At 45.4% G+C, this 26,920-nt stretch overlaps 1 protein-coding gene across 1 annotated transcript in view; it reads right to left on the bottom strand.

Moving 5' to 3' along the window:
- LOC120055143 (zinc finger protein GLIS3-like) overlaps positions 1-26,920 on the bottom strand; it is a 33,168-nt gene that overhangs the window by 503 nt on the left and 5,745 nt on the right. Inside the window, exons 5-9 of the mRNA XM_039003068.1 lie at positions 10,391-10,552; positions 7,227-7,337; positions 3,676-3,763; positions 3,586-3,615; positions 383-562 (exon numbers count right to left, since the gene is read on the bottom strand). Of these exons, the coding sequence (XP_038858996.1) occupies positions 383-562; positions 3,586-3,615; positions 3,676-3,763; positions 7,227-7,337; positions 10,391-10,552 (571 nt within the window). The remainder of the gene's footprint in view (positions 1-382; positions 563-3,585; positions 3,616-3,675; positions 3,764-7,226; positions 7,338-10,390; positions 10,553-26,920) is intronic.

Genomic DNA, 26,920 nt, shown 5'->3' on the forward strand with positions numbered 1-26,920 from the left:
AGAGAGGGAGAGGGAGAGAGAGAGAAAGAAAAGTGTGTGCGTGCACATGCGTGCGTGAGTGTCTGTCTGTGTTTAGGTGTATGTGTGCGTGTGTGCGTTAAGAAAATCAGTATTACCATAGGTATGTGACAGGAGGCTGCTGAGGGGAGAACGGCTTATAATAATGGCGGGAATGAAGCAAATGGAATGGCATCAAACACCTGGAAACCATGTGTTTGAGACCATTCCACTGATTCCGCTCCAGTCATTATCACGAGCCCGTTCTCCCCAATTAAGGTGCCACCAACCTCCTGCGGTATGTGACCTGTGACCACAATTCCATGTGTGCATGATGTCCATATATGATTTCACAGTAGTATGTTATAGGGGACTCACCCGTCACGTGTGCTCTCCATGGTGGACAGAGTGGACAGATGATGCGGGCTGCTCAGGTCCCGGTCCAGACGGGGCTGCCTGGGGGACGGGTCAGGGGCGGAGGCTGAGCCAGGGGTGGGGGCTGGTCCTGGGGAGAGGAGCTCCACTGAGACACCATGATGGGGAGCGCTGGAGCCAGTGTACAGGCCTGAAAGACAAACAAAGTTAATTCACTAAACGTGCCAACTTGAGTCCCTCACTCGGCCATGTTCCCTTTGACCAAATTAAAAATATTTTCATGGCAACGAGCTTTTGTTTTCACAACTGATCATCCAATCAGTGAGAGCTTTGGAAAATAAAATGTTCTGTTGTTTTGTGCTGTTTGTGATTTACAGTACATTGTTTGTGCTGGCACAGGGGTTGTCCTCGGTTGTCCTTAAAATGTTTTGCTCTGGTTACAATACTATTTATTTCGTTCAATAGTATTGCGATTTCTGATGAGAAGACTTTATAGGAATTTTGAACATGAGTGGAATTGAGAGAACTGGCACTGTGGCTCTGTATGTGTGTGTGTGTGTGTGTGTGTGTGTGTGTGTGTGTGTGTGTGTGTGTGTGTGTGTGTGTGTGTGTGTGTGTGTGTGTGTGTGTGTGTGTGTGTGTGTGTGTGCGCGAGCGTACGTGTGTGTGCCCCTGTGCCAGTCCCTAAGTATTTGTAGCAGTTTAAATGCATCTGACCTTCCTGTCTGAGCATCAGAAAAGAGTCAGTCTACAGATCTATGATCTTAATTTCAGCCAGTCTCCAACAGCAGGAAAATAATCCTGCAGCAACAGGAAATGTGAATTACTATGTGGATTATAATTAATGCACATTTTTTGCAGCGGTTTATACAGTATATTTTCATAAGGGAAAGTCAAGTCTGAAATTTCAAAGGTGAAATGACAAACTTCAGAAGCCTTTTTAAACGTCAAAACACTACCATTTTTTTAAGTTATCCTGCAACAGGGTGATCAAATTAAGATTCCATATCTGTACTTCAGTTGGATGGTGATTCAGGCTCATGACAAATCACAATGACAGCTGAGTGCTCTACTGAGAGCTCCAGTTGAAAGAGCTCAGCTCTGTCCAGGGGCTCTCAGATTGCCTAAGAGGGTCAAGGCAGTGAAGTCAGCAGGCCCCTCTGCTTCTCACTCCTTCTCCTGTACTGTAAATCTGTTCTCTCGTCTCTCCTCACTCTGTCCTGTCTGTGATGTCTTTCCCAGTGTCCTGGGGGACAGCGTAGCGTCGTTGACTGTCCAGGGTAATGAGGCGGTGCGGAGAAGAGACGAGACGAGAGGAGCGCTCCTGGTTTCTGCAGTACTGTTCCCCCAGCTGTGCTCAAGTGGAAGCAGGGCCTATCTGACAGCTCTCTGAAATGGTTACAAGCTTGATTCATTACCACCAAATCATCAATCACAGACCTTAAATGGTTTCCCCTTTAGCCCCAACATCTGCTACCAGACCAGCAAACATTCTACAAATAATCGCTGTGATTGCTTCAATTTCATCGCAAGCCTCGGCGGTGCAGGGTTTCCCTGCGCGTTTGGGGATGATTGTAAGAGTGTTCTGTGACGATTCTAAATGTTTTCTTTTTATGTGGGTTCTGAGAGGGTTATGTGACGGGCCTGAGAACATTTGGTTGTGACGGTCCTGACTTTCCTCTGTGAGTTTTGTGAAGGTTCTTTGTGAGTTAGGAGGGGGTTCTGTAGGGTTGTGAGGGGTTAGGGTGATTTTTGTGGTGGCATTAGTAGGCAGCATAGCCTACTTGCATAGCCTACTAGACTTGTAGCCTGTCATACTGAGATGGACCTATTGTCATCTACAGTAATGTGCTCTAGCAGTTGAATTTAATTTAGAAACACACTAACTGAGGTCCTAAAAGGAACAAAGATATTTTCCTGAGTAAGATCGAGCCTACTGAACATCTCTTTAGCCTTAGAAACTAAAACCTACAGATACCAAAAACCAACCAACAGGAAACATAAGATTCACAGCAACGAGAAGTGCTACTCATTGTCAGCTATAGAGGTGTCAACGTTGAAGAGCCTCCCTACTCTGCCCATCCTGCCGACTCTCCTCCCTCTGTTGGCTAGAGAACAAAGCTCAACTCATGCAACGATGAATCCCATTTCATTTCGCCTGGCATAAACCCTAACAAACCCGTCGTCCTCGAACGCCTCCTAATCAACCAATACGGCCACAGCAACACAACAGCTCCTGCGGGCTAGAAACCATTTGCACATTTTGTCACAATTGGAGCTAGCAACACATCCACTCAAAACAGAGGGAGAGGAGAAGGAAAGATGCCAGTATTTCAAGCATCAATTCAATAATCAAAGACAACTGGAGCTCTCATAGTCCCATTACAATAACAGAGAGAGATGGGGAGTTTGGATTGGACAAACTGAGCAAACAACGACAGATGTGTCCATAAACTGTGGACACTGCAGGGCATCTCTCCTCTCCTACATCGTAACCCTGTATTTGATCCTGCTCATCAACCTCTCTTTCGCAAGCCATTTGACTGTAGTATAGTCTATGGGGTCTCAATAGAGAGACTTCCAAGTTGAATCAAAAAGAATGTGAATCGGAAGATGTTCATATTCAGCATTAATTGCAAATCACAAATGTTAGCCATTTGCAGATGTTCCTTATTATGACATCTCAGTTTGATTTCCACCAAGTCCTAAATAACTCTCAACCAGCGGTCTCAACCAGCGGTCTCAACCAGCGGGAAGGGAGGCGAAGGTTTCTCGTAAAACACGAAGGACTTGTTTCTCCAAACCGAATCAGTTCTAATTAACGCATCAGGTGTCACATTCAGCATGAGATTGAGCTGAAGGCACTCTGGACAATTGTCCTCAAAGCTGCAAATCAGCCCTGAGACAGTGTCTGCCAGTCTATCATGCCAAAATGTCAACGTTTACTGTAATATTAAAGATAGGTCAGTGTGTCGGTTGGTGAATTGGGGGTTAAGGGTTGGAGTAGGATGAAGTTGTCCTGGCCTAGAAGCTGAGCTAAGGTCAGTTTTGCATTCGAATTTTTTGGAAAGATGATCCTAGATCTGAAAGCTGAGCTGGTCCTAGATCCTACAGGCACCTTTTACCTGGAGAATTAGGGTTCTGGGGTTATTGGTTAGCGGTTAAGGGTGAGGGGTTAGGGGGGGGGGGGGGGGTAGAGTGACCTCCGTGCACCTGTGAAGATGTCCTGGCCCAGTCCCGGGGAGCGGCCATCCTTCCCGTTGAACAAATGCTGCTGCAAGGGGGCTGGGCAGTGCAGGTGCTGGTGCTGAGAGGGGGCAGAGCCCTGCAGGTGGTGCACAGACAGACACTCACTCAGGATGTCCTGCTCCAGGTGGGGGCAGGGCCTCAGCTGTCAATCAAGCAGAGAAGGGGAGGGGTTGTTGGACAATACATACAGGTGATTAGGAAGCATGAATTTCAGAGTTTGGTTGGACATCTTTCATACCAACACAAATCCATGACATGAACAGCGATAACTGTCTTTCTGAAAATTGTATCTGGGTGCGCAAACACACATGAAACTGCAGTCTATCACGCATTCCATGCCGGGGTGGAATTGGGGCAGCGTATTTGGGAACACTGCTCCCAAAGTGAAAACATTACTATGACATGAAAAACGTGTTCTTGAGCTGAATTCCTGCACTCCCAGTGGTTTTAGTTACCAATCTAAATCCACGTTTTAAATTCCAACCCTGGGTATATTAAGCTAGCAGTGGTTTCAAGGGAATCTACATCAGTTGGAATGATAGCTAGGTAGTCTGTCTTACAGATCAGTGAAATGGTTTACTCTCTTCTATACATCAGTGCAGTGGCTTGCACTGTAGTAAAATGTTATTGTAGGGTATGGTACAGGCCAAGGCAGTGCATTGCAGGAATCCTAACAACCATATCTTTCTTCCCTTTCATCTGCAGGAGTACCTTCAGAGCTGTCCCACTGGGCACAGACGTCAATTCAACGTCTATTCCACGTTGGCTCAACGTCATCGAAATGACGTGGAAACCATGTTGATCCAACCCGAGTGTGCCCAGCGGGGTGGTGACGTCAGGACATGGTTGATCACACCGAATGCCTGGTTTTAAACTGAAGGTAAAGGCAGGGATTTTTTTTATCCAACATGATTCTATGGTGTGGCTGGAAATTTGCTGGACTGACGGGATAGGTGTGATCCCTCTATGGCTCAGTTGATTAGAGCGCAGCGCTAACCATGTAAGGTTGTGGGTTTGATCCCAAACGAGGCTATATTCATCTATAGATTGCTCCACATATAAGCCACACTGAACGTCAGTCTCTCTCTCTCTGTATTCGAGCATCTGTTAAAAAGGCTGTAGTGTAATGTCAACCACTCTACGCGGACAGCGACGCTGACATAAGAAACATCAGGGCTATGGTAAGAATAAAAGGACATTTGTGTAAACTGGCCCACAAGCACAAAAGTCTTTAATAAAGCAGGGAATCAGTTCGTTAGCGGTGGCATCTCAACCACAGAGACTGAGAGGAAATGACAGGCTTCGACGCCCGCTTCCCGACCACAGGCAGCCCACTTATTAGGACCAGGAGAAAGAGAGGGATCAGGACAACTAGTCCATCTAGCTATCATTCTGTTCGTCCATTCTCTCGTTTACAGGTTGGACAAGCCAACGGAGCGAGCCAAGAGGATAGATACGCGGTTCGAAGCGTGCACTGCCTCGCTCACAGATATCCCAACAGATTAGTATGCCAGGACTGCCATCAGAACTAATTCAACGGAATTCATTCAGGATGGATTTAATAGCCCGTCTGGATGGATATTTGAGTTGGCATGAGGCTTTTCCTTTTATATCTGAGCCCTTGAATCAAGATTCCAGATGGAACGCTGTCTCTACGTATCACAGACCGGTTCGACAATCCTCACATTGTAAGTTGACACCCGGACAACGTCAGTAAGTGACCGAACACATGTGGTGATTGGCAACCGTTCCTTACGAGCGCCTTGCAACAATTCATCAAGTCTAATTGGGCCTCTGCCTTTCGCAACATGACGCTATAACAGATTTGGATTGTCTTTTTTTTCTGTTCCGAGATAGAGTGAGGGGGTTTGTTTGACGTGTGTCCACAACATCTGGCCACTGGGGGTATTCGGCTCGAGCTACAGCTTATTAACAATGGTGCAAGCCTCACATGTTTCTGTTTAACAGCAATGGTAAGCAAAGGAACACATTATCCAGGCCCGGCCACCACCGCTCAAGCCCTTTAGACACAATGAGACCATTCTGTCTCTCCATTCTCCCCATATTTACCGAGCCCGATCAGCAGAAGAGTGTGCTGTTGACCATGAACATGACGAAATGTGGTCCAACCTGATCTATTGTCAGGGAAATGGTTTTCAAAGGCTCTGCTAAATTAAACCAACTGTGTGGAGCCGCAAGGAAGAGTAAGCACTAGAGCGGAGATGATTACACCTACTGGGGACATTTGCGACGCATGTGGCCTGACAAGACCGACAAGAGTCCTAACATGCTCTCAGTCGTCATTGAATTTCTTCACTTTGACTTGAAGAGCACCGGCGAAACTGGGCTCGTCTCTTTTGAACGTCAGCCATTTAACATTTGGTTGATCCGCATGGCGGAGTGGACCCTTTTTCCCGGCTTTTAAGTCATCAACAAGTCATCGATGTGCTACGCACTACTTACCTGGAAACGAGAACCAAGGACTAGCGCTAATATCTAGGGTCCTCCCGCTGGGGTGGAGAGGATTGAGGACCACAGGAAATGGAGGACCGAGCATGCCCCCATTCTCATCGACAGGGCTGTAGTGGAGCAGGTTGAGAGCTTAAAGTTCCTTGGTGTCCACATCACCAACAAACTAACATGGTCCAAGCACACCAAGACAGTCGTGAAGAGGGCACGACAAAACCTATTCCCCCTCAGGAGATAAAATATTTGGCATGGGTCCTCAGAACCGCAAAAGGTTCTACAGCTGCACCATCGAGAGCATCCTGACTGGTTACATCACTGCCTGGTATGGCAACTGCTCTGCCTCTGACCGCAAGGCACTACAGAGGGTAGTGCGTACGGCCCAGTACAACACCGGGCCAAGCTTCCTGTCATCCAGAACCTCTATACCAGGCGGTGTCAGAGGAAAGCCCCAAAAAATTGTTAAAGACTCCAGCCACCCTAGTCATAGACTGTTCTCTCTGCTACCGCACGGCAAGCGGTAACGGAGCGCCAAGTCTAGGACCAAGAGGCTTCTAAACAGCTTCTACCCCCAAGCCATAAGACTCCTGAACATCTAATCAAATGGCTACCCAGGCTATTTGCATTTCCCACCCCCCCACCCCACCCGCTCTTTTACGCCGCTGCTACTCTCTGTTATTATCTATGCATAGTCACTTAAATAACTCTACCTAGATGTACATATTACCTAAATTACCTCGACTAACCGGTGCCCCCGTACATTGGCTCTGTACCGGTACCCCCTGTATATAGCCTCGCTATTGTTATTTTACTGCTGCTCTTTAATTACTTGTTCCTTCTATTTATTATTCTTATTCTTATTTTTTAAACTGCATTGTTGGTTAGGGGCTCGTAAGTAAGCATTTCACTGTAAAGGTCTACACCTGTTGTATTCGGCAAATGTGACTAATACAATTTGATTTGATTTGAGTTAACTGGTCAAAAGATGTACAGTGTGAGAAAGTGGAGGCTGGAGAAGGGAGGATGGCTCCTTCAATGCATTCTGGCCATGACAATGAGCCCATCCTCTGATTTAAAGTGACAGCTTTTTTTGGGGGGGGGTCGTCAGTAAATTCTCTCACTCTCTCTGAGTGTCTTACCTTTCTACGCACCTGTTGCTCTTTGGCCGAGTGGATCTTGACATGTTTGCGTAGGGAGCTGGGGTCGGTGTAGCGCTTGGTGCATCCAGGGATCTGACATGCGTACGGTTTCTATAGAGCATGAGGAACATATGAATAGTGTAGGACAAGTGTCGGATTGCAAGCGACTAGTTATTGCGTAATGACAGTGCAGTGAAGCAACCCCAAGTCAAAGCAACCTAACATTTCGAAATGGATTCGTACAAAACCACATGTGAACTCAGGAACATGCAGTAGGCACTAAGTTACAAAGAAGAAGAAGAGCAAAAATCAAGAACAAAAATGCACACAAAAAAAAAAAACACACACAGAAGAGTAATGAAATGCGATGAAATAAGAAGGCAAAGATAGCCTCCTACCTTTCAGCTGAGACTACAGAGAGCAATTGAAGAAATTGAGGGCAAGAGAGAAGGAATGAGAAAGAGAGTGAAGAGAAAATATAAAACATAAATTGAATGAAAATATTCAATTTGACAACATTTTTTTTAAAGCACTACAAGAAATCACATTTAAAGTAGCACTTTGGTGCTCCGTAGAAGATTGACGGCGTAAAGATCACATTTGCTATAAGGTCTATAAAGATATATTCTCGTGAAGTTATAGTGCAAACTGCGCCAAAAGATGTGAGGGGGCACTAAACATGATCACCAAAAGCAACAAGCACTTCGCTACACCCGCAATAACATCTGCTAAATATGTGTATGCGACCAATAACATTTGATTGGATCACTACACCAGTGGTGTAAAAACGACTGCACTCCCTGTCATTAACTTTCCTCATCGTCACACATTATTACTGAAGAAAACACAGCCTGCAGCCTGATGATGGAGATATTTTCCCCTTGTGTTTACCTGACCAAAAGCATGTGGACACGTGCTCATCAAACATCGCATTCCAAAATCATGGGCATTAATATGGAGTTGGTCCCCCCTTTGCTGGTATAGCAGCCTCCACTCTTCTGGGAAGGCTTTTCACTACAACATTGCTGCGGGGACTTGCTTCCATTCAGCCACAAGAGCATTAGTGAGTTTGGGCACTGATGTTGGGGGATTAGGCCTGGCTCGCAGTCGTTGTTCCAATTCATCACAAAGGTGTTCAATGGGGTTGAGGTCAGGGCTCTGGGTAGGCCAGTCAAGTTCTTCCACACCGATCTCAACAAACCATTTCTGTATGGACCTCGCTTTGTGCACGGGGGCATTGTCATGCTGAAACAGGAAAGGGCCTTCCCTAAACTCTTGTCACAAAGTTGGATGCACAGAATTGTCTAGAATGTCATTGTATGCTGTAGTGTTAAGATTTCCGTCCACTGGAACTAAGGGGCCTAGCCCGAACCATGAAAAACAGCCCCAGACAATTTCTCCTCCACCAAACTTTACAGTGGGCACTATGCATTTGGGCAGGTAGCATTCTCCGGGCATACGCCAAACCGAGATTCATCCGTCAGACTGCCAGATGGTGAAGCGTGATTCATCACTTCAGAGAACACGTTTCCGGCAACCTTTACCCACTCCAGCCAACGCTTGGCATTGTGCATGGTGATCTTAGGCTTGTGTGCGGCTGCTCGGCCATGGAAACCCATTCCATGAAGCTCCCGACGAACAGTTATTGTGTTGAAATTGCTTCCAGAGGCAGTTTGGAACTCGGTAGTGAGTGTTGCAACCGAGGACAGACGATTTTTACTCTCTATGCCCTTCAGCACTCAGCGGTTCAGTTCTGTGAGCTTGTGTGGCCTACCACTTCGCAGCTGAGCCGTTGTTGCTCCTAGATGTTTCCACTACACAATAACAGCACTGACAGTTACCCCGGGGCAGCTCTAGCAGGGCAGAAATTTGACGAACTGACTTGTTGGAAAGGTGGTATCCTATGACGGTGCCACGTTGAAAGTCCCTGAGCTCTTCAGTAAGGCCATTCCACTGCCAATGTTTGTCTATGGAGATTTAATGGCTGAGTGCTCGATTTTTATATACCTGTCAGCAACGGGTGTGGCTGAAATAGCCGAATCCACTCATTTGAAAAGGGGTGTCCACATACTTTTGTATAGTGTATGTATTTTCTCTCTATATACAGTGGAATATAAGTTGGCCATTAAAGTGAAAGGTGATACGCCTCTTTATTAGTTCTCCGTTTGTACCTCGCTCATTTCTGTAAATAACACATTGTTATTCCAAGCCGCTCTCAGCACCACTCATCTCTGCCCTGTTTGTTATTCCTACGCAACGCCACCCCGACACAGACCCAATGAGTGGAGAAAAGAGCCGGCGAAGGAGAAAAAAAACACACACAACTTCTTTCTAGTATAAATATCATAGTTGAAAATGATTTTTCCCCAAAGTGTGTTTGGCAGGGTGGCGGGCGGCGGAATTAGACTCTCGGCGGGGCGCTAATGTGCGGCCATCAGCGTCTTGGGCTGGTGGTGGAATTGGCTGTGGCAGTACGGTAGTGAGGCTGGGGGGCTGAGGCTGGTTGAGGCCTGTGGACTGTGATAAAGTAGGACGTTGGAGGAGTAACGGAGACAGGAGGAATGAGTAGTGGCTGACTCAGGCTTTCCCTTCCTCTATATACAGTCATTGGTTACCCCCCTTTAGCAGAGAGAGACAAGGCAAAGCCCTGTCTGAGCCGAATGCTCCACGCTAACCTAACCGCTGCTTATTTCACATACTGTGACTCGAATCGGACTAATGGAAGTGATATTTCAATGATCTGTAGCCTGCCGTGGCACCGGCACAGCCTCTGGCTGATGGAGGGAGTGTGGGGCGAGTGAGAACGGCGTGTTACTCCCTGACTGATGGTTCGCTTATTGAACTGTGACACTGTCAAGGGATGGAAATGGGCATTGAGGTTTGGAAATGGGCACTGACTCTTTCATGTGTACAATTCCATTTTCCTTTACGTTTAGTGAATGGCAGCCTTGGAAAGGAAGGGGAAAAGAAGGGAAATCTAAACAAACACTTGTTAAATCAAAATCCCCCATACACATACACCGTAACCAGGGTTGGAAGTTTGGTGAACCCTGATTCAAACCCCTTATAACAGCCTTGATCCATGATCTACAGCAGAAAGGAAACAGGAGGTAGGAATTGTGGGTAGTAGAACCAGAGTGGAGGCTGTCTCCATGTGTTCTGACCGTGTCCAGGTGAGTGCGCTGGTGCTTGGCCCGGTCGCTGGAGTTGCTGAAAGCTTTCTGGCAGCCGGGGTGCTGGCACAGGTAGGGCTTCTCCCCCGTGTGGCTCCGTAGGTGGATCTTCAGGTTCTCCAGGCGGGAAAAGGCCTTGGTGCAGCCCTCAAACTGCAGGAGAGGATAGAAACACACACACACACACACACACACACACACACACACACACACACACACACACACACACACACACACACACACACACACACACACACACACACACACACACACACACACACACACACACACACACACACACACACGAAAACAGACACACACAGAGTTAGAGAGAGAGAGAGAGATCAATAAGAGAGGAAGGCTGTACAGTAAACAGTGGTACAATGAAGCCACTGTGTCCATGTACCTCTGTGACTCAGAGCAGCGCATGCTCCCACTCATTCCCCCACTCCTTCTATCAGTCACATAGCTGGGTCCCTTCCTTGCAATGACACCAGGCCATGGAAACTAACAGATACTGTACCGCTTCCATTTTCACATGGGCTGGGCACTTGTGTTTCCACAGACCACTGTAAAAACCTATTAGTAACCAAATTACATTGATTTAATCCCAAATGGCACCTTTTTCCCTGTTTAGTACACAACTTTTGACCAGGGCCCGTAGGGTTCTGGTCAAAAGGAGTGCATTATTTAGGGAATAGGGTGCCATTTGGGACTCAGACATTGTCATATGAGCCAGGAACACCTCACATCTGTATTTTACAGATGTAGGATCTTACTTTGAGCCAGTTTGCTACAGCAGGAAAAAAATCCTGCAGAGAGTGGAAATATGAATTATTATGTGGATTACAATTAATATACATTTTAATATACATTTACAATTAATTTACATCTTTCTTATGGGAAAACCAAGTCTGAAATTTCTAAATTGAAATGACAAACTTCAGAAGCCTTTTCAAACCTGAAATACACTACAAGTTTTACATTTCCTGCATTGCAGGAAAGTTCTTCTGCAACAAGGGTGATCAAATTTAGATCCCACATCTGTATACACATGCCTACAGTATTAGTGTTACTACAACTTGCTATGTAGCTACTGGTGAGGCTACAGTGCAGGGAGACGATAGTAAGCCCATACTACCAAGAGACAGGTAGTGGGTTGCAGGAGAAACGAAAGTAAACCTATACTGTACAGTGACAGTTAATGGGTGACATGCAGAGCATAGTAGATGAGGGTAGATGAACTAGATAAGTGGCAGTGAGTGTAAACAAGCCCATTACATCTGATCCTGACTGGCCACTCAGCCCATTTGATCCTATCCACTCAGCCAATGGACACCACAGATTTGCTAGCACACCCATTATTCATGAGTCTGCTCGCATATCCTCCCCCCGCTCATCAACACAAACACGGCTGATTGGCTGAGACAGTGGCCATCCTCCTCCTCCTCTATGCACGCTACTGTATACAGACATTACGTGTATGGAGCACCACTGTACATGTAGAGTACAGTACACCTCAATGTAACTTATATCCCGCTTCATTAATCTGCCTTAACCATTCACAGGGACTCGCGGCAGTGGCTACGGTTAGCCTGACATCAATACCAGTCATGGTTGCTATCATGGTCCACAACAATGAGAGCCTTTGGGGTCACTGAGGAGCATTGCATCAAGGCCCTTTCCGTTACAATTACGTTCCTGTTACCCTATCTGAGGGCTCTGCCGGCTCCACCTCCCTGGCCATTATGCATCGATCAGGGGCGTGGACACACACACATGCGTGCGAGCAAACGCACACACACAGACGCACACACACACGTAGGGAGGAGACTAGTAGGGTCGTCTCACTCTGTGGCCTGGGCAGCAGTGAAACCTGACATGGAGGAACTGCTCTCTATTGTCCCCTGACCTTTAGTGAAGCTTCTGCGTGTGTGTTGTGTGTGTGTGTGTGTGTGTGTGTGTGTGTGTGTGTGTGTGTGTGTGTGTGTGTGTGTGTGTGTGTGTGTGTGTGTGTGTGTGTGTGTGTGTGTGTGTGTGTGTGTGCGTGCGCGCACTGGGCTGGGGAGTGTCGGGTTACGCCCAAGGAGAGAGACACACCATTCTTCTAATGGCCCTTCAGTCCTGATCTGAGCTCAATGCTCATACATGGCCTCCTTCATTCACTCACAGCACAGGCAGGAAGCGCCCTCTATTCACAGCCCCCTGCATTTAATATGGACGAAACCTAACCCTGTCATGGGAGAGCTGGGTCAGATGACCGAGGTTTTGTGTACGTGTGTGTGTGTGTATGTTTGTCCGTGCCTGTCTAAATGTGCTATTCAAACATAAAAAAAGAGACCAGAAGATTCCTTTGTCTCACCACACTCACATAGCTTAACAGCTCCGTACTTAGCAACCCCATAGAGACTCATGTTTTTGTTGTGATAAGTGGACACCTTAAAGCCGTTAACACACACACGCACACACACAGCTGAAGTGGCAGTCGTTTGGATTGTAGAAAGGGCAAGGATAAATATCACACAGAAGACATGATACGGCATGTAATGTACAGTAGATTTCAGCACACTAATGTCATGAGATCAAACCGACCAAGCTGCATCAACACAGGGCAGATAAATGTGCCTACTCAGGCCTCCTCGATCAGAGGGCTTGGGAAACATCTAAAAGTGTCAGACCACACAATACACACTGGAGTCGTATTATTGTAGAGGCAGGGTCATCAAATTTAAAGGACTGAGAGTGGGGGGGGGGGGTGGAATTTCAATAAAATCTCAGAGAAGAAGCCCTCTATACTAGCATGCCAGTCCTGACAGACACACACCGTGCTGACTCTTGAAATACAGGGCCGAACATTTGAGTTTGGGAAAACAAATATAAACCTTATTGACGGGCCAAATGTGTGTATTTATGTAGAAGGGAAATAATCAGTATTTCATTCTTTCTTTGACGCAATACAAATTTGAAGCTAAATGAGAGTTCTAGGTCCGTGGAGAAAAAGCGTGCTAATCATGTTGCTCTGGATATTAAAGTGCCCGAGGTCGGCTGGCAGTGAGACGGTGCCTGTGTCCCAAATGGCACCCTTTAGCCCACACAGAGCCCTAGAATAGGGAGCCATTTGGAATGCAGGCAGGGAGGGTGAAGTTTCCCCGCCTGTTGAGAGCCTACTACCACCGCTGGGCAAGGGCACATGATTCACAGGACATTGGTTTACTGACCGGCTCATAGAGCATTTACTGTGCATGGTCAGGTGTTGCTAACCTGCCAGTCAAAATGGCATCTGTTAGTGTAGTGGGTTACTGGGAAGTAAAGTCGAAAGCAGGACTGGGGCATAGGTTGAAGTTCTACAGCGTGCGTATAACTTTGCTGCTGTGTGAGAGCTATTGAAGCTATTTTGTACGGAGAAGAAAAAAATGTCACAAGGAATTTGGTTGTTTATTTTTCCGTAAAATGGATGAGCATAGACGTAAAACAGGATGACAAGGAAGAAGGTATGGGTGGGAAGGCCTGGAGCCAGCCGAGGTGTCGAAACCACACAGGACAGCTTCAGCTTCTTCTAAACACGTCTTTGATATTATTTGTGAAAGCAGTTTAGGCGCTAATCACATGAATTACTTTAAACATGTTTGGCTTTCCCCTCGGATTGATTGGTTCTAAGGTAAACGGGCTCAATAACCACACGAAGGGAGCAGGCGAGCAGGGCCTGAGCAGCGTTTGACACCGTCTCACTCTGAGAGGGCGGCTTGGGCAGCTCGGTAAACATTGGGGTGACGGTGGGTACTGACATGGCCGAGGGGCCGGCAGCCGATCACAACAGACAGCTTATGGGCCCAGAGAGCTGGGCTGTGAAGGTACAGCGAGCTTGAGGCCTTCATGGGAAATGAATTCTGACTGGCAAAGAGAAGCCCAAACAGTTGGCCGCCTAAATGGCCGCAGTGTACCGCTAACCTACAAAAAAGAGCTCATTAGAAAGAGCCTGACTGAGATGCCAGAGAAGATCGAAACAAACCGCCCGTTTATTGCGTGGCGTTGGGGGGAAAAAGCTGCCGCTGACATCTCAGACATCATTTTGATAGAAAGCCTTGAGAAAGAAAGAGAGGTAAATAACGAGAGAGAAGAGAGAGAGAGATGAAACGAAACAAGAGTTTTCTCAGGAGGTTAATTTCCTTAGAAATGAACTGTATTCGACTGTAGCACCTCCTCAATGTGCTTTTTGTGAGGAATAACTTTCGAAAGTTCTTTCTCTCGACAGCTATAGTCTCCAGTGTTGCTGCTGACAGGAGGGAATCCTTTGAGATCAGTGAAACCCCAGGGCCCTGTCATGTTTCTGGCCTGCTCTCACCACCATCCGTTTGACTGGCGGCTTCTGACTAATGATGAGAGAAATGGGATTAAAATGTTTGGCTGCTAACTAGCATGAAATCCCTATTACTCATTTTGAGAGGACCTTTAGTAAACGCAATAGGTACTCCGGGGTTTAACGAGGCCCACCGGTTTTCCGCTTTGATTAATTTCAGCTAATGCATCGAGGCTCTGTAATTGCATAAGCTTCTAACGGGGTGAAGTGTTCTCTTAAGGCCTAATCTGGGAATCCAACACACCGCCACAGAATAAAACCCTAGATAAAAAGTTATACTGGTTCCTTTTCAGTATTATTCTAATCTGAAAAAAAAAAATAGGTACTGGAAGTGTGTTCATTTATCACAAGGTGCCTTTTTATACGCTGACCGACGAGGGAAACCACCAACACTTCAGGATCTGTTCAGCTGAAAAATGCTGGAGCGGAGTGTTCAGGCTGCGGCTCGGGGAAACATGTGCGTTTAATCTGCCTGCTTCCAAATGCCCCGTGGCAACCACAGCAAAGAGCAGAACAACGTAAATGGATGAAATTATATCCATATGATTCAACGAGACAGCTAAGGAGAGGCAGGTTTCTCATGTGCTTCGTCAGGGTACCAAATTAAAGCCAGCTTCGCTAAAACATTTGCATTACATAGTTTACACATATCATTTCCACAGCCAAGCAGGACCCCTTTTAGCAGCCAGACTCATCTGTTGCGAATAGAGGCCCTAATTTGAATCAAAGATAGGGGATGATTTTTTTTTCTCCTTTCCATTTCTCAATGCTGGATTGAGATGAATTCACACACACTTTACTTTGTTTTTCTTTTGCGTCATTCCCCCTTATCCTCAGCCCAAACTCTCACAGCACTTGATTTATGAATGGTGAGATATGAGTACACACATACACAGCAGTGACTAAGGCAGGACTGTTGTCCAGATGGAACCGAGTGAGCGAGCGCTGCCGAAGCGATAGCTCGCTCAGCCGATAAATTGGTGGAAGGAAGTAGTCATGTAAATGACTAAAGAAATTGTTCCGATCAGCCATTTTGTACTCACACGGTCCCGCATAGTTTGGGGCAGATGAAAAAGTTTGTGAATGGCATCGTCTACAACAGGAAGCATTCCTATGATGACTAAATGAGGCATCTAGAGTAATGGCCCACCAGCTGCTCTCTGCCACAACAAGGACTGCGTCCCAAATGGCACCCTATTCCCGATATAGTGCACTACTTTTGACCAGAGCCCTATGGACCTTGGTCAAAAGTAGTGCACTATAAAGGGAATAGGGTACCATTTGGAATGAATCCTAGCACTTTTGATGGAGATTGAGGGGGAACTATATGATGGATTTGAACCCTTGTTGCTATGGGGGACTGGTATAGAACGACTTATAGAACTACTTTGGGTAAGTCTGGCTCCAGAATACATGGTGAGTCGAGTCATCATGGAAGCACTTAACCTGTTGAGACTCAGGGGCCTGCGTTCACATATGTGCCAGCTTCCAGGCCCTGTATTACATTAGAGAGCTAAGATGTGATTTCCTCGTGATCGGGGCATCGCTGGGTTTATGGCCCAGTTTGAGAGGGAGAGGGAGAGGGAAGTGGGGTCACACACGCGTACCATAGTACAGCCCTTCTCTCTTTGATAAAAGTAAAAAGGATATATCTTATTTGCTGATCTGATGACCTTCACTGTTAGCGTTCAACAGCAACTGTTCATTCCCAAGCCGAACTCCCTGTTTCCACATAAAAGCGAAAATGCGCCATTGGCTCAATGTGCCATTGGTTCAGTGGCACACCTTGTCTGTGTGTTATCTTGAAACTGGCCCGGGTTCATTCGTACCCCCCTGTATGAAAACAGACAAACTGTGCGGGAGTTCCCATTGAAATGCACTCAACTTCCAACACAAATGGGGTCACGTTTCAGCCAAGTGACCAACCGCATCCATATCAATGCGCTCAAATGAGAGTGGACAATGTTTAGACTGCACCAGTACTAAAGCCTTAACAGTAGTAGTTTTTTTTTGGCAGACTTTCGATGTTACAGGGCAGAAGTTGACTTTTAAATCACGGTTGCGCCAACAAAAAACAAAAAAATCTGAAGGGGTTTCTGAAACGTCCATTTGAGATTGAGGGAAGTTCAGTTGGAGGGCTTGTGTATTGGTTACAGCCAGAGTCTTATATTTAGGAGCCCTTAGATTCTTGTTCAATGTAAGGCTCTGGTTACAGCAATGAAGATAGGTAAAAGAAAGACATTGGTTTTGGTGGACAAAAATCATTCAGGATCTTTACTCTTATGAATAACCATTCATTGAGAGGTGATTGAAATTCATTATTCAGAGTTGGTGCGTCATGACTGTGTTTTATGGAGCTGTATCTCTCTCTCTGATTACTGGCCCTGTGTTTACCCTAGCTGCCCTAACCATTTCTAATAGCTAATTAGAGTGTATTACACAGCCCTGGTGCCATGACCATTAGTAGACCATCAAGGCATTAATTATAAACCTTTTCGCCGTAACTCGAACCCCCAGAGTGAGGGGAACGTTAGTGAAAATCCTTAACACGATATGTGCTTTGAGCCGGCTGCTGGACTGATGTTACTCCCAGTCAATACCGTATCATCTGTGACAGGTCTGAGAGCAGCATCCTCTCTCCTCTCTCTGCCAACCCGGGCTCAATCTGTCCAGGACCTCTCCCTCACACCTGCTTCCATTCCCCCCTGCACCTCTTCTCTCCTCTCCACACCCCTTTCTGGGCAAAGCTCCTCTTCCTCCGAGGCTTCAGTCGGTTCCACAATGGGGACTGTTATACAAGTGGATGGATTCAGATGCCTATTAGGTGGCATTTATTAGTTGATCGCTTTGATACTTTTTTCTTCCAGATTGTTCTATGTTAAAGCAGCTTGACTCATACCGGCTCTCTCTTAATTCAATCAACCGTTTCTTCATCTCTTGAATCCCTCTCTCTGTCCACCACTGTCCCTCTCTCCCTCCTCCTGTGTACCTCTGACGTCAGTCTCTCCTGCGTCTTCCGGCTCTCCCTAACTTCGAAAAAGTAGGAAAATGTATGCGCTCACTACTGTAAGTTGCTCTCAATAAGAGTGTCCGCTAAATGACTCAAACGTAAATGTACAATGTAGCCCTCTCTCCTTCTCTACCTCTACCATCCCTCTCTCAATCTCTCTCTCTCTCTCTCTCTCTGTACCCTTCTCCCTTTTGGCAAACTGCTCCTTGTCCACGCAACAAAATAAACATTTCAGAGGCGCCGCGTGCTGCCAAGCCAAACGCCTTGACGCCACAGGCCCCATAATATTCAGAGAGAAAACAGTCGCTGCGAAATTAAACAATAGGTCAAGATGGCATTGTTATCACCACCAAGCACTGGCCCAGCAAGGCGAAGAGCCGAAGAGAGAGAAAGGGCATTTTGCGCAACTAACAGTCCCTCGGAAAGAGATCGAACAGCGAACAGCGGGCGGGCATCATTCACTCTGCTGGAGAACGTCCAGACCACTAGAGCCTTCTGGGTAATGGAGAATGGAGCGGCGGCTGCCCAAGACGTGGTGAAACTGAACTGCTAACGGTGCCCTCTCGGTTTGTTCAGTTCTTAGTGTGCCAAAGTCATGCTCTCTTGTCTTCTCTCTCTGGGCGTCGGGGAGTCCAGTTTCACGCCAACGCGGGGATACGGCTGGCTGTGATATATCAGCCTGCAACCGGCGTTCAATGTGTCAGTCCTTATCAAGGCTCAAGTATATCACCCCTCATTCGTACTTCTGCAGATGTCCAAGTATTCACTTCTGAATAAATCAATTCATATCAACATTTCAGTAAGTGGTTCCATGTTCACATTTAATAAGTCAATCCCCATTCACCACCAATCTGCATTACTGTTTTGGCCCATGTTCCTAATGCCTGGCTGCAAACACATTCGTTTAAGTGCAAAAACAGTCTCTGTTCCTGAGCAATTACTTTGGACAAAAGCAACCTGCCAACTGCAGGAATTGTGAGGTTCCAGTGTTCTGATTAGTATTCCACAGTAACCGTTTTTATATTTATGGAATATTTTCCATTACATTTCTCATCAGACACTTGTTTATGTTAGCCGTAATATGAGTCTGGGCCTGGCACTTGCTGGCCGCACACCATGGCCGCACAATGTTTTTTCACATGCAATATCCATTAACAGTACCATCGGTTGACCAAATTGTGCATGACCTAATGTAAATCTTGGCTTTATCCCTTTAAAATATGAAACTTGGCACATCAGCAACACTGATTTTGGTTTCATTTTGCTCTGTGAAATGGACAATCTGAAAGGATCGCTCCTACGTGCCACAAACGTAATCGTTGTTATTACAGAAACCAAAGCTAGCATAAGACAGGAGAAACAATAAAAAGTTCCCAGACTTATCCTTAATTCTGTAAGGAAACAAAACCAATGGTCATAAATCCAGCATAAACCTTTTACATCTATGTTAAACTAATTCCCGAGGCTGAACTGATCAAATGTGAAACACATGTTTGAAGTTGTACAGGATCATTTTCTGGAGACTGTTCAGCGTCACTGGAGGGGTGTAAAACTCTATGGGACGAATGTAAATCAGATGTCTACCAATCGAACTCTCTGGTTCTGAATAAACCAAGCCAATAGCACCAAACAATGGGGTCTGTACAACGCCACAACACAGCAGGTTAAACATTCTAGGCGCCGGTGTCATGACAAAATTCTCCACTATGACAAAGCGTACCCCATCTCCAGATGGGGAAGTTACTGCGATGTCGTTGCTCTCTCCCCCCCCCCCCTCTCTCTCTTGCTCTCTCTTTCTCTCTCTGGTCTAGGGTTGCAAAATTCAGAGAACGTTCAATAAATTCTCTGGGTTTCCAGAAATCCTGGTTGGAGGTTTGGGATTTCCTGCTTATTCCCTCCTGATTCCGGGAACCCTCCAACCGGGATTTTGGGAAAACCAGTTCCTGGAATTTTGCAACCCTACTTTGGTCTCTCTCTCTCTCTCTCTGGTCTCTCACTCTCTCTGGTCTCTCTCTTTCTGGAGAGAGCTCTGATACAGCTCTGTGGTGCATCTCCATTATAACAAGCAGAGTGAAGGCTTGACAGTGTAAACAGACAGAGCCTGTAGGGAGAGTGGACAGCCTCATTGGCCTGGAGGACTGAACACTTTGCTGGGGAACGCTCCCAGCTCTAATTGCCCAGCTGAATTCCAGCTGGTAGTCAGCGTTACAGAGCGCAATGTTCTGCCAACGCTATGAATGCTATCAAAAAGCTCCCAAATATGGATCACATTCACATTCACAATGTACCAAATCACTTGCAGGTATATCACACAGCGTGTTGAGTTGATTCTGGGCTGACTACTTTGGGGATGACATCATTTTTATACAATGATTCAACTAAACTCTCTTCTACTTTCCTTCTGGCCTCCTCTTCCTTTCAAAACCGTCAAATGTCACCTGCTAGCTAGCCAACCTAGCCACTGAACACCACAGTGCGTATGTCAACATAACCCTACCACATAACACATTTTATTTCAATCCATTAAAAAAATGCTAACATCCATCCCTCTCTCTCGACAGTACCAGTGTCTGTACTGTAGCTACTTTATATTAGTTGCTGGCCTAGAGTGACACTGGATCCTGGTCTGACTCTGGAGTCTGGACTGGTCTGAGTAGAGGCGTAGTCCAGGGGCTGTGGTCTGGCGGCCCTGGCTCTGAGGCAGACATGGTCTGGGTCTGGAGAAGGGCATATAAAGGTGTCTCTTGTTGCTCTGTTTATTGGGAGATGTGACGGCGGTCAGGCTAGGCGAGGTAGATGATGTTTCTCTGGGCTCAGTGGTTTGTGTGATGCGTGTCCCACTGACACCCAGCCCCCCTGCTACATCAATACCTCAACAACACCCACTCCACCTCTGGGTACTGAGAGATTTACCTCTGTCCACATACTGTTCACACACTGTCCCACACACTCCCAACAGGCCCGGCTCACACACTGTCCCACACACTCCCAACAGGCCCGGCTCACACACTGCGGCTCACAGAGAATGTTTGCGGAATGGCTGCTGCTCGGTCACAAATTGTGTCTCGTCAGTCAGTACAAAACGAGGCTAGTGTTATGTAGGGAGTACTACGCTCGAGAAAGTATATTTTTCTTTTTCCTGGTAAACTGCCTCCAAATGTTTCCATAAGAAGCTTGTCTGTCCTGAGGATTTAAATGGTTTACACGCAAGACCCCATGTTTTATATGACCCTTGACACTGCAGCATTAGAGAACCCAAAGTGCTTTGTTTGGAAGCGTTAGGAACTGTGGCAGCATCCCAAACGGCAACCCATTCCCTATATAGTGCACTACTTTTGACGAGAGTCCTATGGGAACAGAGTGGATCTGGTCTAATGAGGCCCATTACCTCAGAGGGAGATCCCAGAACACATGTTAGACCAGTGTTCTACAACAGGCCTGTTCAGGTCCCCATCCATCCCTCAGAGATCCCAGGAACGTGCCTGGACAATAGACCCTGAACACGGCTCTGTTCGTCTCTCCCATGTATTAGAAAACGGATCTGGCCCACTGGTGAGGTTAAACTGATTAAGGACTTGGATGGGACACAATTATGACACAACCACTGCGCTATGTTAGAGTCAAGCCTGTCAACTTCAGCCCGGTCGATCAGGTTTCTGATACAAAACCGTGATTAAATGTTAAGGAAATTACAAACTCAAAATATTGCATTCCAGACAAATGTAATTAGGGTATCGCATATAGTGGATCGTCCATGCTTTGATACCTGGTTACGCAGTCTGAGACAGGGGAGCTGGTTCACTGCATCTCTAACTCTGTTTCACTGTGGCTTCATAATACTTTTATCTGTGTCAGCTGTAGTGAAATTAAATATAAAAAGGACTATTGAGGCTCTTTATTAGTGGTCGTAATCATGGTTCAGCGATATATATATATATATATATATATATATATATATATATATATATATATATAAGTATTTAGATCCAGACCCAAATGACTACAGGGAGAGAGAGAGAGAGAGAGAGAGAGAGAGAGAGAGAGAGAGAGAGAGAGAGAGAGGGAGAGAGAGAGAGAGAGAGAGAGAGGGAGAGAGAGAGAGAGAGAGAGAGAGAGAGAGAGAGAGAGAGAGAGAGAGAGAGAGAGAGAGAGAGAGAGAGAGAGAGAGAGAGAGAGAGAGAGAGAGAGAGGGAGAGGGAGAGGGAGAGGGAGAGGGACAAGACTGGATTGCATTACTAAAAAGAGATTGACTGGAAAACTTTTATGGCTTGACAAGAACTTGGCCTGGCCTATTCGACAAGGAAAACAAGCAAGATCCATCTATTTCCAGGCCTTTCATTGCCATGCCAAAACATCAGTCCCAGACCATTTCTGCCAGCAGTTTCATCATACTAATATATGTATCGCATATGGTCAGTGTTTCTCCACTATTAGCATGACGCCCGAGACAGCCAAGTGGCACATAGGATCTGACAGACGGCAGAAGATAACGATGGCATGACATTATGGCTTCATTGCACCAACAGAATACATGAAATAACAATTGGACATGGTTGACCACAGGCTTGATTGATAAGAGATTGGGAGGGTGGGTACATAAACGATTGACAGCACGCTCTGAACCCACATTCATACAGTGGTGGTAATCATGGGTTGACACTGTCATTTCCAGATCCACCACAGACGGTTACTGTGAGCTCCTATTGCTTTGTGCTCCGAATTCAATTACTCTGGGCTTTCAAATTCTAGGCAAGCTATCAGAACTCAAGTTCCCCATACAATTATCCATTTAGTCCTGACATGTTAAAAAAAACAAAAGAAGCCTCTCTCTCTTTCTCCCCTATTGCTTCTGAGTATCCATGTTTAACTGCATCGTACAGAGTTCTCCCTCCCCTTCTCCTCCAGTACAGAGTGTGTGGGTCTCTGTGAGCGCTGAGCTGGCTCATGCCTACAGACCTGGCCGTCTAGGTTAAAATTCTGAATCATATGTCTTCATAGGTAGCTGCTACCGGGCCAGAGTCCCAGCCTCTGAAAGATTGCGCGGACTAAGCAGTCCAGACAGGCCGGAGTGTCAGCGGCTCGTACTGGTACAAACACATTAATATCAACGTCAGTCGCCGCCTGCGCCCTACGCACAGACGGCTCCGGTTTCAGGACAGCGTTCAGGGGAAAAGTCGGGTCATGTGTAGAACCTCAGTTTTAATTAGCTAATGGCACTGGCCGTTTCATCTCCTGTGTCAGAGCTGATTGCTCACAAAAGACTCCATTTACCCGGAGAAAACACCACGCCATCTTGGCAACGGACGCCGCTGTATGTCTCAACGTCTGCTTGTGGGGGATTTGGCCACTCTCTTCCAAAAATCAGTCTAATAAATCTAAATATATATGTTTGCTGGTTTCACACCTGTGAAAAAAAATGAAATTCCATGATCTATGCTTTTTTCCCAGCAGGTCCCTGGCTGACTGCAGTCAATTTTCCTTCAGCATATGATGGTGTGTGTCGAAAGAGTGGTTTCATTAGGCAGGTGAGGTGGTGGCTGGGGTGTGTTTTATTATTATGATGTGGGTGGCTCAGTGCAACTCTGAGTTCTCAATCATTCTCAAAGCTAAAACCGAAACTTTATTCAATTTGGAGGGTAAAATACCAAATGTGTTCTTAAAGTAAAATGGGTAAGACTATTTTATTGTTGACAGAGAATACCTGGTATATACTTGGAAAGTACATGGTAAAATGGTAATTACATCTGTCCTAATTCTTTTGATGGCTATATCCAATATCTTTGAAAGAATTATATGTAAAATAAACCATATCTTCTATTTTATTATACAAATTGATAATTGAGCATATGTCCCCTCAGTTTCAGTGGGCATTATGCCTCTGGCCCTAACAGATACTCAAAAACCTGAAAAACATTGATGGAAGACACAGAGTTATACAGTGCCTTCAGAAAGTATTCATACCCCTTGAACTTGTCCACATTTTGTTGTATTACAAAGTGCAATAAACATTTATTTGATTGTCATTTTTTGGTCAACGATCTACACAAAACACTCTGTAATGTCAAAGTGGAAGAAAAATTCTAATATTTGTAGAAATAATTATGGAAAAAACAAGATAAGTAGATAAGTATTCAACCCCCTGAGTCAATACGTTAGAATCCCCTTTGGCAGCGATTACAGCTGAGTCATTCTGGGTAAGTCTCTAAGAGCTTTCCACACCTGGATTGTGCAACATTTGCCTATTATTTTTTCAAAATTATTCAAGCTCTGTCAAATTGGTTGATCATTGCTAGACAAAAATGTTCATGTCTTGCCATAGATTTTCAAGCAGATTTAAGTCAAAACTGTAACTCGGCCACTCAGGAACATTCACTGTCTTCTTGGTAAACAACTTCAGTGTAGACTTTGCCTGTGCTTAGCTCCATTCCGTTTATTTTTTATCCTGAAAAACTCCACAGTCCTTTACGATTACAAGCATACTCATAACATGATGCAGCCAACACTATGCTTGAAAATATGGAGAGTGGTACTCAATAATGTGTTGTATTGGATTTGCCACAAACATAACACTTTCTATTTAGGACAAAAAGTTAATTTCTTTGCCAATTTTTTTGCAGTATTACTTTAGTGCCTTATTGCAAACAGTTTTGGAATATTTGTATTCTGTACAGGCTACCTTCTTTTCACTCTGTCAATTATGTAAGTATTGTTGAGTAACTACAATGTTGTTGATCCATCCTCAGTTTTCTCCTATCACAGCAATTAAACTCTGTAACTGTTTTAAAGTCACCATTGAAATCTCTGAAAAGTTTTCTTTCTCTCCGGCAACTGAGTTAGGAAGGATGCCTTTATTTTTGTAGTTTCTGGATGTGTTGATACACCATCCAAAGTGTAATTAATAACTTCAACATGCTCAAAGGGATATTTAATGTCTTCTTTTTATATTTTTAACCATCTACCAATAGGTGCCCTTCTTTGCGAGGCATTGGAAAACCTCCCTGGTCTTTGTGGTTGAATCTGTGTTTGAAATTCACGGCTCAAACAAGGGACCTTACAGATAATTGTATGTGTGGGGTATAGAGATGATTTAGTCCTTCAAAAAATCATGTTAAACACTATTATTGCACACAGAATGAGTCCATGAAATTTATCATTTGACTTGTTAAACAAAGTTTTACTCCTGAATTGATTTAGGCTTGCCATAACAAAGGGTTTGAATACTTATTGACTCCAGAAATTTCAGCTTTTCATTTTTAATTAATTTGTAAAAATGTCTAAAAACATAATTCCACTTCGACATTATGGGGTATTGTGTGAAGGCCAGTGACCAAAAAAATCTCCATTGAATCCATTTTAAATTCAGGCTGTGACACAACAAAATGTGGAAAAAGTCAATGGGTGTGAATACTTTCTGAAGGCATTGTAGGTTTAAAGAGTAAACTGAACCACAATGAGTTATATTGTCTAAAAGGTAACTTGACCCAGTCAACTTCTCAGGTAAGTCACTGAAAAAATTGAGGGTAGCACAAGCGAATCCTTCAACAGGCCTTCTCAACATTCATATAGTTCAACATTGTGCAATACTTTCAACGGACATGATTTCAAAACAATTTCATACCATTTTGCCATTCAGCTAATCTGTGGAGACATGGAGAGAACCAAGTAAAGAACCAAACGCAAGTTACGGTCCTACATGGTCCAGCATGACGTGTCTCATCAGGTTCTATATTATTTCGGGTTTAGATGAATATTAATCTGAACTTCAGGGTGCAGAGTGGAGCTATCCGACTCAGAGACATTAAGTCCGCAGGACCGTCTCGATATAACCCACTAAGTTATCAAAGCCTGTGACTATGTCAGGGCTCCGGTTGCTGGATATATTTTTAATATTTATGCAGACAAGATAAAAAAAAATCATAAACTAAAACAACACTCCGAATTAGGCATGAAACATAACAGGATATTGCAGAGAGATTATGCCATTTCCTTTTCGCCTGTGTGTCCCTGCCTGCCAGACTACCATACAACAGCCCTGGAGCCTGCATTAATTGTATGGGGGGGGGCTTTACAAGTTCTCCGAACTCAATGGTTACAGATGGAGCCACAATTTTTATGTGGGACCGCGTTAAACATAGCCAGGTATGGACAGTGACAAGCGAGAGGTCGGAGTACGACTTTTGTGTTGTGATAATGACTTTTTCCTGCCAAGGCACCGCATGAAACAAATGCTGTGCAGCTGGAGGAGGCTGGAGGGGAGGGGAGTGTTATGCTTGGATGTGAGCGCAGCTCCAACTCATGAGCGCCCACTGGAATCTGCCGCTGGAAAGATAATAAAGGAATTAGCTGGGGGGGGGGGGGGGGGGGGGGGTTCTGGAGCATTTGGTCCTGAATCAAAATGTCTCATCTGTTTCCTCTGTGCAAATAGCTGGAATTCCTAAATGCCTTTGTCTATTGCCTGAGTACAGCAAACACAACAGGCATCATTCAAACGCTTCTGACTGCAGTGGTCACAGACGCATAAGGACTAAATAAGGATACGAAATAAGATACGACAACATATACACACACATGCTGTACGTGTAAGTGCACACACACTACAGATCATAGCCCACATTTGTGACAAATTATGGCAGGGATCTATCTCCATAGTATTGCACATGAATAACCACACACTCTCCACCATTATGCCAACACAAACTCATTGCCTCAGACACATGCAAAACACGTGCAGACTTTCTTCCACTTTCTCTAAGGCTTTCTGTCGAGCTGAATCTAAATACATACTCATTAGAAGTGTTTATGCAAGTCTGAATACATTTCTGTTTTTGTTCAGTTTGAGAACTGAGAGTGTTAGAATCCAACATGGATAGAATCAATACCTCCTATTGTAGGGGTTAACAGAAATTCAAGTAAGTGTGCGGGTGTGTGTGTGTGTGTGTGTGTGTGTGTGTGTGTGTGTGTGTGTGTGTGTGTGTGTGTGTGTGCGTGCGCGCGTGTGTGTGTGTGTGCGAGTGTATGTGTGTTTGAGGCCTTGCTGAGGTCTGAGTGATTGGGAGGCTGTGATGTGTAGCTTGGACCCGCACACACACTGCCTCCCGTCCCGAGATAGAGTCCAGCAGTTCCATTACACTGAGGCGAATTGTTCTAGTGTTAG

Source organism: Salvelinus namaycush, chromosome 10 (genome assembly GCF_016432855.1).
Source record: "Salvelinus namaycush isolate Seneca chromosome 10, SaNama_1.0, whole genome shotgun sequence".
NCBI lineage: Eukaryota > Metazoa > Chordata > Actinopteri > Salmoniformes > Salmonidae > Salvelinus > Salvelinus namaycush.